Raw genomic sequence first — 16,566 nt, 5'->3', positions numbered from 1 at the left:
CTATCTGAGTTTTTTCCTTCCCCAAACAAAATATTTAATGCATGACAGCGAGTCCCTTGAAGTGCCGAAAATGCAGTCGTTCCTTTCACAAGTAAAGAAAATAATGAGTAATTATGGATAAGATTCTACCAGTTTTTCTTCTTCCCCACCCACTCATTCCCTATAGCATACAACTGAGAAATATCAGGGTCACCCAGCAGCCATTTTGAACCAGATACTCCAGCGTCCCTCTCCACTATCAAAGTGTTGTGAAGTGGACAGGGAGGGGCAGCATCTTTGATTCTTCCCTTGTTGATTCTCCTGGGTGTCCCTGCCACCCCAGGGGGGCTCTGTGAGTGCAGAGAGAAGCCTCAAAACATAGTCTGAAAATAAACAAGAATCTTTTCTTTTCCTTCTGCTGCCAACCCTGAAGGAAACAGGACAAAGAAAAGGGGTGAGGTCACCTTTGGTTACCTTTGCTTAATGCCATTGCACAGAGGTGGGTCTCTTATATTAGGGCATCAGTAAATACCCGTGAAATAAATAAACTTGATTTAGATCAACAACAGACCAGGGAAAAGTAAGGCAGAGTGAGGTTATGAGTAATTCCTTCGCTTAATTCAGAATGTTAGAGCCCTCCACCTAGGAAGACAGAATTACATTTATTTATCTTTATAATTATACTTTAAGTTCTAGGGTATATGTGCAGAATGTGCAGGTTTGTTACATAGGTATACATGTGCCATGGTGGTTTGCTGCACCCATCAACCTGTCATCTAGGTTTTAAGCCCCGAACGCATTAGATATTTATCCTAATGCTTTCCGTCCCCTTGCCCCCACCCCCTGACAGGCCCTGATGTGTGATGTTCCCTTCGCTGTGTCCATGTATTCTCATTGTTCAGCTCTCACTTATGAGTGAGAACATGTGGTGGTTGGTTTTGGAAGACAGAATTTCAATGATTTTTTTCGGATGTATTGTGAAAATATCTCCCCTGGGTCAGAAAGAAAGGCTCATAATAACTCTCAAGGTTGAGACTCCAGAAAGGCCAGGTGACAGAACAGGTGTCACAGGTTGGTCTGGCAGCAGAAAGGGCTTGAGATGAATCTCTGACTTCCAGACTCCACACCTTTGCTACTCAAAGTGAGGCTCCTAGACCACCAGCAGCAGCAGCAGCAGTGCTGGGATGCTTGTTAGAAACAATGAATTTCAAGCCCCACTCCAACCCCATAGAGTCACTTTAACAAATTTGGGAAGCACTGCCCTACACCATTAGTGAGATGTCTAGAAGTCGTCAATTACAGAAAGACCTAGTTTGGGAGCAGCCTGGACAACATAGTATAACCTCATCTCTACAAAAAAATGAAAAAATTAGCCAGGCGTGGAGACTCCCACCCGTGGATACTCTGGAGGCTGAGGTTGGAGGATTGCTTGAGCCTCGGGAGGCTGAGGCTGCAGTGAGCCGTGACCAAGCCACTGTACTCCAGCCTGGGTGACAGAGAAAGCCCCTGTCTCTTTCTCTGGTTAAAAGGTGATGGGATGCTGGGGAATGCTACTCAGCAATGAAAAGGAACAAACATTCCATATGTGCAGCCTCCTTGGATGGGTCTCTGAGGCATTCTGCTGAGTGCAAAAAGCCAGCCTCACCGTTTGAGGTGCTAACACCTGTAATCCCAGAACTTTAGGAGGCTGAGGCAGACAGATTGCTTGAGCTCAGGAGTTTGAGAGCAGTCCTGGCAACGTGGCGAGACCCTGTCTCTACTAGAAAATTTTTGAAAAACTGATCTGGTAGTGGTGTGCATGCCTGTGGTCCTGCTACTCAGGATACTGAGGTGGGAGGATTGCTTGAGCCCAGAAATTCGACACCAGCCTGGGCAACATGGTAAAATCCCCATCTCTACCTAAATAAATAAATAAATAAAAATTGGCTGGGCATGGTGGCTCATGTCTGTGGTTCCAGTTACTTGGGAGACTGAGTCAGGAAGATTCTTGAGCCTGGGAGGCAGAGGTTGCAGTGAGCTGAAATCGCACCACTGCACTCCAGCCTGCGTGACAGAACGAGACCCTGTGTCAATAATAATAATAATAAAAACACCAATCTCCAAAGGCCACTTACTATATGGTCTCATTGACATAACATTCTTGAAATAACAAAACTATAGAGATGGAAAACAGATTAGTGGTTGTCAGGGGTTTGGGATGAAGTTGGTGGAGAAAGGGCCAGAGTGATTCCAAAGGGGTAGCATGAGGGAAATCTTTGTAGTGAGGGAAGAGTGATCTTGGTGGAGGTTACATGAATCCACACGTGACAAGATGTCACAGAATGATACACACACATTGTAGCGATGTCAACTTCCTGGTTTGGATATTGTACAAGATTTATCTAAGATGTCACCATTTGGTTACTCTATATTATCTTTGCAACTTCCTGTGAATCTGTAATTGTTTCAAAATAAAAAGTGAAAAAAAAAAAAAAACCCAAAACCAAAAAGGAGATGGTGGTCATGTAGCAATGATCTAGAGAGATGCCATCTTCATGATAAGATAGCTGAAGCCTCATTCTAACGCTTTATCTGGTTTCCTGCTGGGAGCCTGTTTTGCTGAAGGCATCATTGTGAAATGATGAAAAAGGTCCCTTTTGCTAAATCCTCCTGGTTGCAATCTAGAATGTTCTATTACACAAAATGATGTTCTCACAAGGCTCTAATATAGGAGCGTGGTAAGGAGAGTGTGACAGGTTCCGGTCTAGGCTCACAGGACATCAAGTTAGAAGGAGTTGAGGAAACAGGTCCAGATGGAGAAGAGGCCTGAACCAGGTCACCCACGTAGCAGATGACAGATTCAGGGTCAGGGGTGAGATGTGGTGCCCAGCACAGAGCCCCTCCATTGTACCAATCAGCCTCTTCCCTTTGTAGCTCTTCATCCCAGAGGTTTTCCACAGCATTAAAATTCAGAACTCATCTGAAGGTTAACTCTGAAAAGCAACATCCAGAGAACGCATCAGTGACATCAGGGCATCTCTTCTAATTGCCTATTCACACAGACAGATTGTCTTTTCAGATTCAGGGCTAAACTTGGAGATGTGTCCTTTCACAGGGCACTCGTTATCTGCCTGCCTCATCAGTGATGGGAACTAAAGCACGATGTGATTGCTGAGTATGAGTTCTATTTTTTTTCTGCCAAGCAGGAAGTTCAAAATCTGTTGAGTTATTTTTAAAGAGGGTGGAAAAAATAGGCATCATAGCAGCTTCTGCAGTGGCCCCAGCCAAAGGCACGTGCTGCTTTATTCAAGGCATTGGCCAGGCTGGAAGGAACGGAGGTGACGTGAAGTTCCACCAGGGAGGTTTCTTGGTGGAGTGGGGGCGGGGATGAGTGTCCACTCAAGCGGCAGCACAGGGCATATGGGCTTGCCTGCTAACTTGATGAGGACAGCAGTCCCAGATTTTTCTGGAGGGATATCTAGCAGTTTGTTTCATTTGGGGGTTTGTGGCTACCCTCTCCCTCTCGACAGAGTCGTGGTCCTCAAACCCTGGACTGAGAGTTGGCTCTGGTGGGCCTGGGCCCTGCTCAGCCATTTGTGGGGTCTTTGACCTTAGACACACACCATGGGAGTCTTGTGTCATCCAAGTCACACATGTGAATCTCACATTCCTGTGTATTCTCTTCCAAGGAATTTGGAAGAGTGAATCCCTGCAACTCGAATCTTTTGAAAATGCCATGTTTATATGAAAGGAAATCCAGGTGTACTTGGCTTCTATTTGCAAACATTTCTTGATTACTTTGTGTGAAGCACTGTGCTAGGAACTAGAATCACAAAAGAGCTCAGTTGTGGGGGAATTCTCCTATACTCCTCAGAATAAGTAGCAAAACCCTAGAGAATCACAAATCACCATGGGAACCGCTGCTGTAGAAAGTTCTAGAAATGAAGGCAAAGTCATTAGCCTTTCTTTCCTTGTATGAATCATCAATTTCCCCTTCCTTCTGCTCAGTCTTAGAAGTTTAGAAAAGCCTTTTGCCTGCTACTAACAGTGTGAGACTCATACAAACTATCTCCTTTAATCCTCCCAACAACACTATTCACTAGTTATAGTGGTTTTATTTTTTTCTTTTTGAGACGGAGTCTCGCTCTGTTGCCCAGGCTGGAGTGCAGTGGCACAATCTTGGTTCACTGCAACCTCTGCCTCCCAGGTTCAAGCGATTCTCCTGCCTCAGCCTCCCCGAGTAGCTGGGATTGCAGGGGCCTGCCACCACACCCCATTAATTTTTGTATTTTTAGTAGAGACGGGGTTGTGCCATGTTGGCCAGGCTGGTCTTGAACTCCTGATCTCAAGTGATCTGCCCACCTTGGCCTCCCAAAGTGTTGAGATTACAGGCGTGAGCCACAGCGGCCGGCCACTAGTTATAGTTAAACCCTTTTTTTTTTTCGAAAGAGGAAGGTGAATACTAGATAGAGTAAGTAACTTGTCCAAAGTCTCAAAGCTAGTCAGGGGTTGAATCCAGTCGGAACAGGGTTTTCAGGTCTGTGCTGGAGTCCAGGGCTCAGCAATCAGTGCTGCCAACAGAAGGTGCTCAATAGATGTCTCCCTGAGTGGAGAAACCCAGGAAACTGCTGGCCATGGAGGCTGTGTAGGGGCCAGGCAGAAAGAACTATAAGTGGGAGAATGCGAGCCCTTCTGCGACTATTCATTCATCTCTGACGCAAGGTGGGGGTGGAGGGAGGTGGACGCTGAATTCTGAAGCCAGAGGACTCAAGACTGGTGAAATAGATTTTCTCAAAGAACCCTTTATCCACACAGCCCGATGCTAGCAAAACACTGTGTAATAAAAGTCTTGGTATGACAACATGCAGTCGAATAGCACTTTTTGCCTGGGGCTTTACAGGAAGAAACAATGTGAGATCCAAAAGCAGAATCGCAGAACGGGGAACACAGAACAAAAGCAGAATCACAGAATCTCAGGGTGGGGGAGGTCCTAGAGCTCCTCCTCCAACCCCGCCCCCATGCCTGACTGCATCATCTTCCGGTTTCTGCCTGGGCATCTCCGTGATGGGAGCTCACATCCTGGTCTTCATTTTCAGTGGATTCTCCTTCTTTTGAGGAGAATGAATGATATCCAGGTATGGTATATGTAAGACCAATGGCCATGGGGGTGGGCACAGAAACTAAGTCGGGTCCTTGTGTTTCTTGGGGGCGCCTGCACGTACACACTCCTTCCAGTGCCCCATTGCAAATGGAAGGGGCGGAGGGAACCTGTGGCAGGCAGCGCCCCCCGCCCCGCCCCGCCCCCCACCCCGCCCCGCCCCCCCACCCCGCCCCGCCCCACGCTTTCTTCCACACCCTAAGATGCTAATGGGCCCCTGCATGGGCTTTGCTGAGGCCTGAATGTCAAAGCCACCTGTCAGACAAGTACAAGGCGAACGGGGTAGCATGCACTTTAGCATCCTAAAAGCAATAAGTCAAAAATGCCTACTCACCCTGAAGCCACACCGAGGGCGACACACAGTCAAAAATAAACCGACCTTCTGCTTTCCTGGCCTGACTCACAGTTCTGGCCCTGGCACTGGGTTGCTTCCTATAGAAGGAAAAGACCTGGATTGCTAAGCGGGCTTGAGCAGTCATTTCCGGGAGGTGGGGCGATGTGAGCTCTCTACCCGGCCTCACTGGCCCAGGTCTCCCAGGGCTGGCTGGGCCTCTCCCCAGACCTGCTTGTAGGATTTTGTGGATTGGCCAGGGCGATTCATCTGCCCACATGCCTGGGTTGGGCCCAGGCTGGGTCAGGAGCCACAGCAGAGCCCCTGGGGACTTGGTTTGACCTCAGCAATGATGACACCCAGGAAGAGAGCTGCCTGTCCCTCCGTGACCCCCACCCCCATCCCATAATGCTGCCACCATCCCCTAGCATCAGCTCACGCTGGCCCTTGGTGGGGACCCACCATGTGGAGATAACTTGTCTTTCTCATCCCCCTAGCCTCAAAAAATGTCATCCAGGCACACGAGTGACAGCCAGAACTCCACCCTCTGCAGGCGAGTTCTCTGCCTTAGGCAGTGCTATGGCGGTGGCCCAGGTGGTGGCACCTGTAGCTTCTCTGCCTGATGTGAAAAAGATCACTAGGGCTTGGCTGCCACACCGCCAGCAACAGGAACATTTGTCTTTTATCTAGCGTCTTCATTTCCCTTGACTTTTTCTGCGGGACCACATTGTCCAATCTCTTCACCGAGTGACGTTCTGAGGCTTGAACTGTTGGGATAAAGAGCTCACTCAAACCACACACATGGTGCACGGCCTGGGAAAATCATTTCTTTTAATGACAGAGAAAGCACACAAACGATAACAGAAGCCCCATTGGGAGTTGCCACTGTACAAATCAATGCCCGGAGGCCCTGAACTAGCATTAAGACATTCACAGGGAAGTCAGCTGAGGTTAAGGAAACATCCACGCAGCATCTCTGAGGATACAGAAGAGGGAGGAGGAAGGTGACAGCCGCGATGCACACGCTGTGTATCTGTAGCTTGGACTCTTCTTCAGGCAGTTCTTGTTTTCCTTCCACATTGGATGGTAGGGGCTGGGGGAGGTTTGCAAATGACCATGTGGAAGAGAGGCCTTGTGTATTAGCCTCGCAGAAGAGCCAATACTGTAGACAGATGTCACCCAGATGCTCCATGGGCCATGCCCATGAAGCGATGTTACGTTGGTCCTCTGAACAATGGTTCAGGGAGCTCGTACAACAGAAGAACAGTGGCTCCTTCACAATCTAGGGTCTGGCGCAACTTCCTGAAGGCATGCTAGGAAATAGGTTTATCAACAAAACTTGGCCGTCCCCAAGGGTAAAAGTCATTCTCCTAGTTTTTACTGCATGTATCTAGGTTTCAAATTAAAGAACGAGAAGAAAGGCCGCAACTGAAAAGTTATCTGGAATACTGTGGCACTTTACCAATCTCTTTTGCTTATAATATATGGCAGAGCCAACGAAACCCTGTTGATATAAACTTTCATTATAATCTATACTGTACACTCTCAGAATACAGAAAGAATCCATCCTATCATACATGTTTCATCTTTAAAAATAATCTAACATAGTCATACTCTCTGGCTAGTAACAAACTATTAACATCTTCTGAGAATACAGAGAAAACTCTGGGATTAATAGTAAATTCTCTGACGTGCTGCCCCCCTCCCCCCCATTCAGCATCATCTATGAACACATTTCTGCAAAAGCATCCCCAAATCATCCATAACTAGGAAAAGAAATGGATATGTTAGTTTCACCAAATGGAGTTTTAGCTAGAAATGATGGAACATTTTTACGTTGGCAAAAATGAAGCACAAACGTAACATTTCACAGGTTCGGACCCATGCAAATGCATGTTATGTGGGGGTGTTTTATTCTCACCCCGAAACCACGATTAGCATGCAGGTTGTTTTCAACTATTGAATTAGAGATACTTATTGGCAGTGCACCTCTTTTGTGTAATCATGATCACTAAGGCAAGATTATTTCGACTTGTTTAGAATATCAGCAGTATCTTATCAGATGCATGTTTACACAGTGTGGACCTGTGACTTACTATTTAAAAAAAAAAAAAGAAAGAAAAATCTCAAAACACAGATCCCTAAACACAATTTAGTTGAAAACGAACTGTTAAGCTTTTAGAAATATATTTTAAACTACAAGACTGCCCTGTTTTTTTGTTTTTTTTAAATGAACATTTTAAAAAGTTCCCACCCCTAAAAATTTGCCAAATTATTTCCTCATTACGGGTCACAGCCTCACCAATTTGCTACCATGGTTGACGTTTGCTGAAGCACAGCTACCAAGGTCCTCAATGTGTAATACAATCTCTTCAGGATCGGTACGGTGAAGTCCACCAACTGTCAACCTGGAACCTGAGTGACCTTTGAAAGGCCTCAATCCATTCATTGGACAGTGGTCCCCGGCAGTGGGTGTTCAAAGGTCCTAGGGTTGCTTTTGGTTGGGGTTAACTTGGTTGTCCAGTTGCCCATTAAGCTCTGGACCCAGGTGATCTGATCTGCAGACCGGTGGAAAGTCCTTTGTTTTTCAGCAGGAACACGTGGGAGCAGTAGAGGCAGCTCCTTGGCCCAGCCAAAAACAGGTGCCAGGTGGAATTTGTCTGTGTTTGTGTAAAGCCAATGCGGCAGGAGAACTGGAAGGTTCCCGGGAAGCAGTCGCTGCACTGGGCATTTCAAACCACGGAACCTTTGGAAGATGACAAGTGAATGGACTGAATTCTGATGGCCAACGTCCTCTGTAAGTCCTGGAGCACATCCTGGCCGGTCCCTTCACCATTTTTGTCATACAGGAGCTGCTTGAATGCTTCGTTTTCAATGAGGACCATCATGTTTTTGAGAAAGTAGCCTTCGCAATATGCTGAGAGCTCCGTGACACCAAGAAACTGTGGAGAATGGAGAGGAAATGGGAGATGGTTATGCTTCTGAAAAGCACCTTTCAGATTATGCCTTCAGAGCTAATAATGGCGCACACCTGCTAAGGAAGACTGGCTGCAGAATGTCTCTGATTCCCCAGCACACACCCATGGGGTGTGACTTTGCAGCTCATCCTGTCAAAGGGCTGGAGTCCATTTCTCCATTCCCTGGCCTCGTGCCAGTCAAATCACTTCTCTGGGCCTCAGTTTTCCAAGTTACAAAAGCAAGGGGTGGACTACAGGGGTATTGTGCTCTGCTGTGCCATTTAGGACAGGGATGCATGTAGTAATTCTGTGGTCTCCAAGAGGCTTATAAAGCTTGATGAAGTTTATCAGTGAGTGGACTAGTTATCCCACAAATGTCCATATAGATGCACAAATCCTGGAACTCTGGAACTGAGAGAGATCTTAGCAATCCTTTCATTCTTATTTTTTTGAGACAGAGTTTTACTCTGTTGCCCAGGCTGGAGCACAGTGGCATGATCTTGGCTCACTGCAACCTCCACCTCCAGGGTTCAAGTGATTCTTCTGCCTCAGCCTCCAAGGTGGGCCTCCCAAAGTGTTGGGATTACAGGTGTGAGCCACTGCACCTGGCTTAGAAATCTTTTCATTCTTTCAACATGAATCCTGCTCTTAGAATCACAGAGTACAAGGCTTCCTGGTACAGGTGAGGGAACTGAGGCTCAGAGTTGCCAATCTGATTCTGAGGACACAGTGAGCACCCCCCACCAGCACACCTGGCACTTGCTTTGTAGATTAGTGTCATTCAGCACATGTTAGTGGAAAATAAAAGCATAATATATACCTATATTGATAATATTTGATAGTATTTATTGATTGGTGACTGTATATCAACCTCTGGCCTATCTCCACACAACTAATTACTAACAGAACTGGGATTGGAGCTCTCATTCCCAAGACCAGTGGTTGGCAAACTATAGGCCTGAAGGCCAAATATGGCCCACCACCTGTTTTTATAAATAAAGTTTTATTGGAACACAGCCATACCATACCATTCATTTACATATTCTTTGGCTGCTTTTTGCAAAATTGAGTAGGTACAAAGCCAACTGTGTGGTCTGGAAAGTTGAAAATATTATCTGGCCCTTGTCCTAGACTGTAATTTTTTCAAGGGCAGAGACCATGTCTAATTTTTTTTTTTTTTTATTATTATTTTTCAGACAGAGCCTCACCCTGTGGCTCAGGCTGGAGTATGGTGGCGTGATCTCTGCTTACTGCAGCCTTGACCTCCAGGGCTCAGGTGATCCTCCTGCCTTCTGAGTAGCTGGGACTAGAGGTGCGCGCCAGCATGCCCAGCAATTTTTTTTTTTTTGTATTTCTTTTTATAGAGATGGGGTTTCACTATGTTGCTCAGGCTGGTCTCAAACTCCTGGCCTTAAGTGATCCTCCCACCTCAGCCTTCCAAAGTGCTGGGATTACAGGTGTGAGCCACTGCGCCCGTCTCCTCTAATTTCATATTATATTCTGAATATTATATTATATTCAGAATATTGTATTATATTCTGATGAATACAGCTCCTAGGAAATACTGGCTACTCAATAAACACTAGCGAAAAGATCCTTTGGTTTCCAAACCTGTGTTCTTTCCATCATGATGCACTGTTGAGCTTAACCACAACAGCTGAAATTCAGTCTGATGAACCAGCTTGTTCTTCTTCTCAAGAGACACGCTGAAAGGGCCACAAGAAGCTCCAGGGCCTCTTTTCATAACTGAATAGTTTGGTACAGGTTTACTAGGAAAAAACAGATGGCTAAGCCATGCATTTGTGGAATGGGTTTCTCCTCTGTATAAAATTCTGCAGCTGTCTCAAGCGGTTAGATGTAATACAGAGGTAACGTTGTGGAGGTCGTGGTCGACATTTGGAACGTGGCTCTTAGCATCTAAACGCCTGTATTGCCTGGAGTTACAAATGCTAAGTGTTGGTTTCTCTCTTTACCACTCTTTTTCCTAAACTAGCCTCTATTTGCAGCACAATCTGCCAGTCATCGAATCCACATGGTGTGTGGCCGTTAGCAGACTGCAGCATCCACAGCACAGGGGAAGCAGTGCACAGAAAGGGCAGGGGGCGGCTGGCATTGCACTGCCCTCCAGGTGACTATCACGGAGGGCAGATATTTCTCTTGGAAACACTCCAGGTAGTGGCCTGGATGTCTGAGGCATAGCTGGTGTCCGTAAAAGCCAAAGCCCTGTCCGCAAAGCATGTCTGTAGGTATATATATATGTATATATGTATGTATGAAAGAGGCAGTTTCTCTGCCATAGGTGTTCTAAGCCTGTATTCCCAGCCGGGGCTCACATTGCATCAGGCGACATTATTAAATCACAAGATATGCTACAGAAGCTGCCTGCCAACAAACTTGAAAAGATTAAAATGGGATTGTGAAACAGGCCTCGCTGCCGAGGTGGTAGGCCACAGAAAAGCCACCGCGGATGTCAAGTTCATGGAGCAATTTGAGTGACCGTGGTCGAGGAGGAGGGCAGAGGAGCGCAGGGGAGCACAAGGCTAATCAGGCTCTCTGCCTTGGTGCAGAGAAAGAGACCTCCCTTCTGCAAAGTAATCAGTTTAAGATTGAAAAAAAAAAAAGCTTGTGTCCTGAGAAACCAGATTTTGGTATAATCCTCATTTAACTAGAACCCAAGTGTGTGTGTGTGTGTGTGTGTGTGTGTGTGTGTGTGTACAATGTAGACTGACTGTACTTTTTGATTTACTGATAGCCAATCAGAAAATCTTGAGTATCAAGGATCACTGAAAATATTTCCAACATTTATTAAGCCAGACAGTAAACACAGGGTTAAGAACCTACGCTTTGGAGTGAGACAAATCTGGGTTCAAAAGTCTCAGTACTACACTTCTGGGGATATACCCCAAATAACTGAAAGCACAAATTTGAGGCCAAGCGCGGTGGCTCACGTCTGTAATCCCAGCACTTTGGGAGGCTGAGGCTGGTGGATCACCTGAGGTCAGGAGTTCAAGACCAGCGTGGCTAACATGGCAAGCATCTGTCTCTAATAAAAATACAAAAATTAGCCAGGCATGGTGGCGCATGCTCGTGGTCCCAGCTACTCAGGAGGCTGAGGCAGGAGAATCGCTTGAACCTGGGTGGCAAAGGTTACAGTGAGCCGAGATCATGTCACTGTACTCCAGCCTGAGTGACAGAGCGAGACTCTGTGTCAAAAAAAAAAAAAAAAAAAAGGCAGGGATTTGAACAGATATTTGTATACCCCTGTTCACAGCAACACAATATTGTTCACAATAACCAAAAACTGGAAGCAACCACAGTGTCTATTGATAGATGAATAAACAAAATATGGCATGTACATACAGTGAAATATTATTCATCCTTAAAGAAGAAATTCTGACGCATGCTACAATATGGATGAACCTTGAGGACATTATGCTAAGTGAAATAAATCAGTCACAAAAAGACACATATTGTATGATTCCACTTATGTGACATCCCTTGAGTAGTCAAATTCATAGAGACAGGAAGTAGAATGGTGAATACCAGGGCCTGGGGGAGGGGAGGAATGAGGAATTGGTGTTGAAAGGGTGTAGTATCAGTTTGGAAAGATGAAAAAATTCTATAGATGAATGGTAGTGATGGTTGCACAACAATCAAATGTACCTAATACCACTGAACTGTATACTTAAAAATGGTTAAAGTGGCAAATTCTATGTTATGTACATTTTACCATAATACAGAAATCTCATTACTAGCTGTGTGACCTTAAGCAAGCTACTTCACCTCTCTGTGCTTCAGTCTCCTTATGATGACATGGGACTAGTGTAGCATTTACCTAAAAGGGTTGTAGTGAAGATTAAAAAACAAGATGCAACAAGGCTCTTAGCACAGGTGCCTGCACATTAAAAGGGCTCACTGAATGCTGTCTTAAGCAAGTAGCATCTCACATGCAATCTGATTTTTCGCAACAAGCAATAGGAGCGTCATTCACGTGCACTGTTACTGTCCAGAGCTGTGTGTGATATGGGAGTCATGTGTACTGGGCTCCAGGAAAATTTTGTTGTAAAGTCCTAAAATAACTCTTCATGCCTGGGTGCGGTGGCTAATGCCTGTAATCCCAGCTATTTGGGAGGCTGAGGCAGGAGAATTGCTTGAACCCAGGAGGAGGCTGCAGTGAGCCTAGATTGCACCATTGCACTTCAGCCTGGGCAACAAGAGTGAAACTCCATCTCATCAATCAATCAATCAATCAATCAATCAACCTAACTCCTCATCTTAACGGGTTTTATTGTTTCTTGCTGGAACTGTTAATGCCCCCTGTGCTCAGCACGTGGAACAAAATGCAGTGGTACCTGGACAAAGTATTTTACTTCTCTTGGGCCCAGTCTCCCCACTGATGAAGTGAATTGGATGAAATCAGTGGTTCCTGAAAACTGGAGTGAAGACTGGTTTGAGGGCTGATGTCACTCTAGCAGCTTGTTAAAAATAGAGATTTCTGGGCTCCCTGAGGGGATACTGCTGAGGTCGTCGGGGATGGGGGACTACACTGGCATCCCGAAATATCCCCCAGGTGATTCTAATTCATAGCCAGGTGTTGGGTCCACCTGATTAAGCAGACGCCAAAGACTTCAGCAGTGCTTACAGCCTGTTCTCAATCTTGGCCACATCTGAGCATCACCTGGGAAGCTTTGAAAGCTGCCTTTCTCCAGGTTCCACTCCCAGAGGCTGACTGATTAGTCTGTGATGGGTCCCAGGCATAGGAAGTTTAAGTAGTCCCCAGGTGATTCTAACGTGCAGCTGGCATTGAGAACAATTCTGGAAGGGCGGTTCTCACCCCTGAGCACGCATTAGAATCAGCTGGAGGGCATGCAAAGCCACAGGTGGCTGGGTCCCCCTCAAGTTTCTGATTCAGTAGGTCTGGGGTACGGCCTGAAAGTGTACCTTTCCGACAAGTTCCCTGGCGCTGCTGGATTGGAGAACCTCTGTTCTGGAACCTTAGAAGGTGTCCCTTAGATCATCAGCAGAGACATCACCTGGGAGCTTGTCAGAAAAGCTGAACAGGCCCATCCCAGTCTATGGAACCGGAGTCTGTGACATGAGTCATATGCACGCGAGAGTTTGCGAAGCACTGTTTGAGAACTCTGCCTTTGAAACTTCTGGGCTCCTCCCTTCCTTGTTCTGGGTGGGGAGGTGGAAGGCATCTTTTCTAGAGCAGGAAGCAGATCTTGGCAGAAGCCAGCGGCTTAGCCTTCAGAGAACTGGCCCAGCACCCGCTCTCTGCCCTGCCTCTGTGTTTGCCAAGGAAAAGCCTCCACGGCTTCAGCGCTCCTGTGTGCGCACTGCGCAATAATGAGATTGATTACCTTGGCATGGTTGTAAATATCCACACAGTTGTCGGTATTGATGCTTTTCGCACAGATGATCTCACAGTGTCGCTGCAAAGCCTCCAGCTGGAAAAACTTAGCAGCAGACAGAAGCTAAAAACAACAAAAAGAGTCTGTTAGAGGCTGGGAGGTGGATGGAAAGGAGGTAACAGTAAGGAACCACAGTGGTAAGACAGTCTCATCCTCATCTTCCACAGCAGCGTCAAGGGTGGGGGACAGAAAATGATGCACAAAGGTAACATTAGAGGAAGAGGACAAAGATAGGATTCCGTCGTGGGGGAAGATGGGGGAGGAGGGGAGGACTAAACAAACTCAATTCATACCCACCACAGCAGGAGGTCAACCCAAAATGCCCAAAATTGTTATGTCCAGAAACAAGGGTGAAAATCAGGGTATTATCAGCAAGCTGGATACCGAGGTGGCTCACTCCCTCTGTTGGCCGGGTCTCCACTCAGATGTCGCCTCCTCAGAGGAGCCTCCCTCTACCCCATCTATCCTCCTTTCCTCCTTGCCCTGTCTCACTCCTCACAGTCACAGCACACCAGGTGTGACGTCACGGCTGCCTCCCTCACTAGAGTCCAGGAGGGCAGGGATCCGTGTCAGTTTTCATCACTGCTGTAACCTGGCCCAGAGTACAGTGCCGGCCTGGGAGATGCTCAACAGATGTGTGTTGAGAGAACGACAGGCTTTGGGGAGGGGATGGAAGAGCTAAGAGCAAGAGTTCAAAGGACTGGTTTTGGGAACGGGGACTGGAGGGAGGGCAGGGTGGGCCCGGGCAACTGCTTTGTATTCAAAACCCTTCTGTATGATTGAAATGATTTAAATGTATATTCCTTATTTTTAGTTAAAATTATTTTTATTTATTTTTATTTTTGTTAAGGCTAGGCAAATGAAGCAGTGGGAGTGGAGAAGGAACACAGAAATTCATAACTGGTTGTGATCAATTTGTTGTAGACAGCCGGGTGCAGTGGCTCACGTCTGTAATCCCAACACTTTGGGAGGCTGAGGTCAGGAGTTCGAGACCATCTGGCCAACATGGTAAAACCCCGTCTCTACTAAAAACACAAAAAATTATCTGGGCATGGTGGCAGGTGCCTGTGATCCCAGCTACTCGGGAGGCTGAGGCAGGAGAATGGCGTGAACCCAGGAGGCGGAGGTTGCAGTGAGCCAAAATTGCACCACTGCACTCCAGCCTGGGGGCAGAGTGAGACTCTGTTTAAAAAAAAAAAAATTAGTTGTAAACACCACCGCACTTTTGTTTACAAACGAGCCCACATCCTTGAGACTAAAACCATCAGAGGAGTAGTCCAGGGAGACAAGAGAGTCACTGTGTGTCCATGTGTGTCTGCATTTGTGCGTGTTTGGGTGGGGAGAGGGTTACCACGGGAGGTTTCACAGAGTAAGAAGAAAGAACAAGTGGGCCTGCAGTGAATACATAGTCCTAATCACAATCACTATGTGCCAGGCATTGTTCTAAGCACCTTAACAGTTTTTTAAGATCCTCTGAAAAACCCAATGAGGTAGATAGTTATCCCCATTTTACAGGCGAGGAAGCTGAGGATTTGAGGTTAAATAACTTGTCCACAGTCACACAGCTCAGAAGCTCTAAAGCCTGGATTTAGACAAGTCTGGCACAGCATCCGTGTTGTAACCACTGTGTGAGGTCTGCTCTTGAACAGTTGATTGTGTCCTGACATCTCTCGTCAGCCAGGCACCTGGATGTCAGCCAGGCACCCTGGACGTCAGACAACTGACCGTGATCCTGGCTCTTTTTGCTGAGGATTAATTGGGGGTGATTTTTGGCTTCTGGTTCAAAGTTCCCAGTTTCGATTAGGAAAATGAACAAGATTTCCACTTTTGGCAAGGAACAGGAGAAAATCTTGGCTTTGGACAAAATCAGGCAGAAACAAGGCTCCTGGATAGGCGGGGCTAGAGCTAGTGGAATTACAAGAGGTGGACAGGGGGCGGGGGAGAGTGAAGGAAGCAGGTGTGAGCTGCCTGACTGTGGGATGCTCAGTCTGAGGAAAGCCTGGAGGAGACTGTAATCTGCCCTCCACTTCTGCATCTTGGAAGAACAGACAGTGTTGTGATGAGGGATGTTTTTAGGGGATATAATATTTTTATAACTGACAAGGGAGAAGACGTCATCTAGGATATTTCCTGATGATATCACTATTAGAGCCTCAGCTGTAGCCTCAGACTTTTCAGTCAAATTCCTTCCCTTCCCTGCCCCGCTACCACCAATGCCAGTTAAAATTGGGTTTCACTCAGTGGCTACTGAAAGCAGTCGGGCAAGCAAGTGCACTAGCACCCCAGCCTGCCAGGGAAGGTCTCTGATGAGAAGCCCTTCCTGTCTGGGAGGACTGAGGAGTCAGGATGGAACAAGAGCCCCAAGTCTTCATCCAAATGAAAACCCAACACGGGTCCTTCCAGACACTTCCTTGCACGCTGGCGACCTCTGGTGGTGCCACTCACCCAAGGGACTTGTGACAGCCACCACCAGGATGGATCCCTTACCTCCATGATCTCATTGTTCTTAATGAGCAGTGACTCTGGGCCACCGTAGTAGAGATACTGCATAACCAGCTGGAAGAAAGCACAGAGAACAGTGTCAATGGCAAAGACACATCATCTTAAAGCCATTCGGTGGATGTCCCAGCTCAGGCTTAGTTCCTGAGACCTCTAGGACATCCATTCCAAATGGTTGCCCATTTCCATGTCACCAGTGACCAAGAGCTCACTACTTTAAGGGGGAGAAGACTGTCCGTTTTGAACAGT

The 16,566-nt window shown here is 46.7% G+C and overlaps 1 protein-coding gene and 2 long non-coding RNA genes across 9 annotated transcripts in view; 1 reads left to right on the top strand and 2 right to left on the bottom strand.

Moving 5' to 3' along the window:
• Nucleotides 1-2,319: 2,319 nt before the first annotated feature.
• On the bottom strand, nt 2,320-5,572 carry LOC141408095 (uncharacterized). Its single transcript, XR_012420579.1, has 2 exons — nt 5,451-5,572; nt 2,320-2,951 (listed from the first exon to the last, which is right to left on the bottom strand). It is a non-coding gene; the product is annotated as an uncharacterized lncRNA (long non-coding RNA).
• On the top strand, nt 4,983-8,391 carry LOC135966324 (uncharacterized). Its single transcript, XR_010579575.2, has 2 exons — nt 4,983-5,093; nt 8,042-8,391. It is a non-coding gene; the product is annotated as an uncharacterized lncRNA (long non-coding RNA).
• Nucleotides 6,253-16,566, bottom strand: part of ABTB3 (ankyrin repeat and BTB domain containing 3) — a 338,658-nt gene continuing 328,344 nt past the window's right edge. For all 7 annotated transcript variants that reach the window (XM_005572127.5, XM_045365859.3, XM_015431489.4 and 4 more), the window contains 3 exons: nt 16,306-16,374; nt 13,768-13,881; nt 6,253-8,389 (listed from right to left, as the gene is read on the bottom strand). In XM_005572127.5, the coding sequence (XP_005572184.2) occupies nt 8,180-8,389; nt 13,768-13,881; nt 16,306-16,374 (393 nt within the window). In that variant the 3' untranslated portion in view covers nt 6,253-8,179. The remainder of the gene's footprint in view (nt 8,390-13,767; nt 13,882-16,305; nt 16,375-16,566) is intronic.

The sequence above is a fragment of the Macaca fascicularis genome, chromosome 11, assembly GCF_037993035.2.
Source record: "Macaca fascicularis isolate 582-1 chromosome 11, T2T-MFA8v1.1".
NCBI lineage: Eukaryota > Metazoa > Chordata > Mammalia > Primates > Cercopithecidae > Macaca > Macaca fascicularis.
Note: the sequence above shows the minus strand (reverse complement) of the source record. Positions and strands in the feature narration are given on the sequence as shown.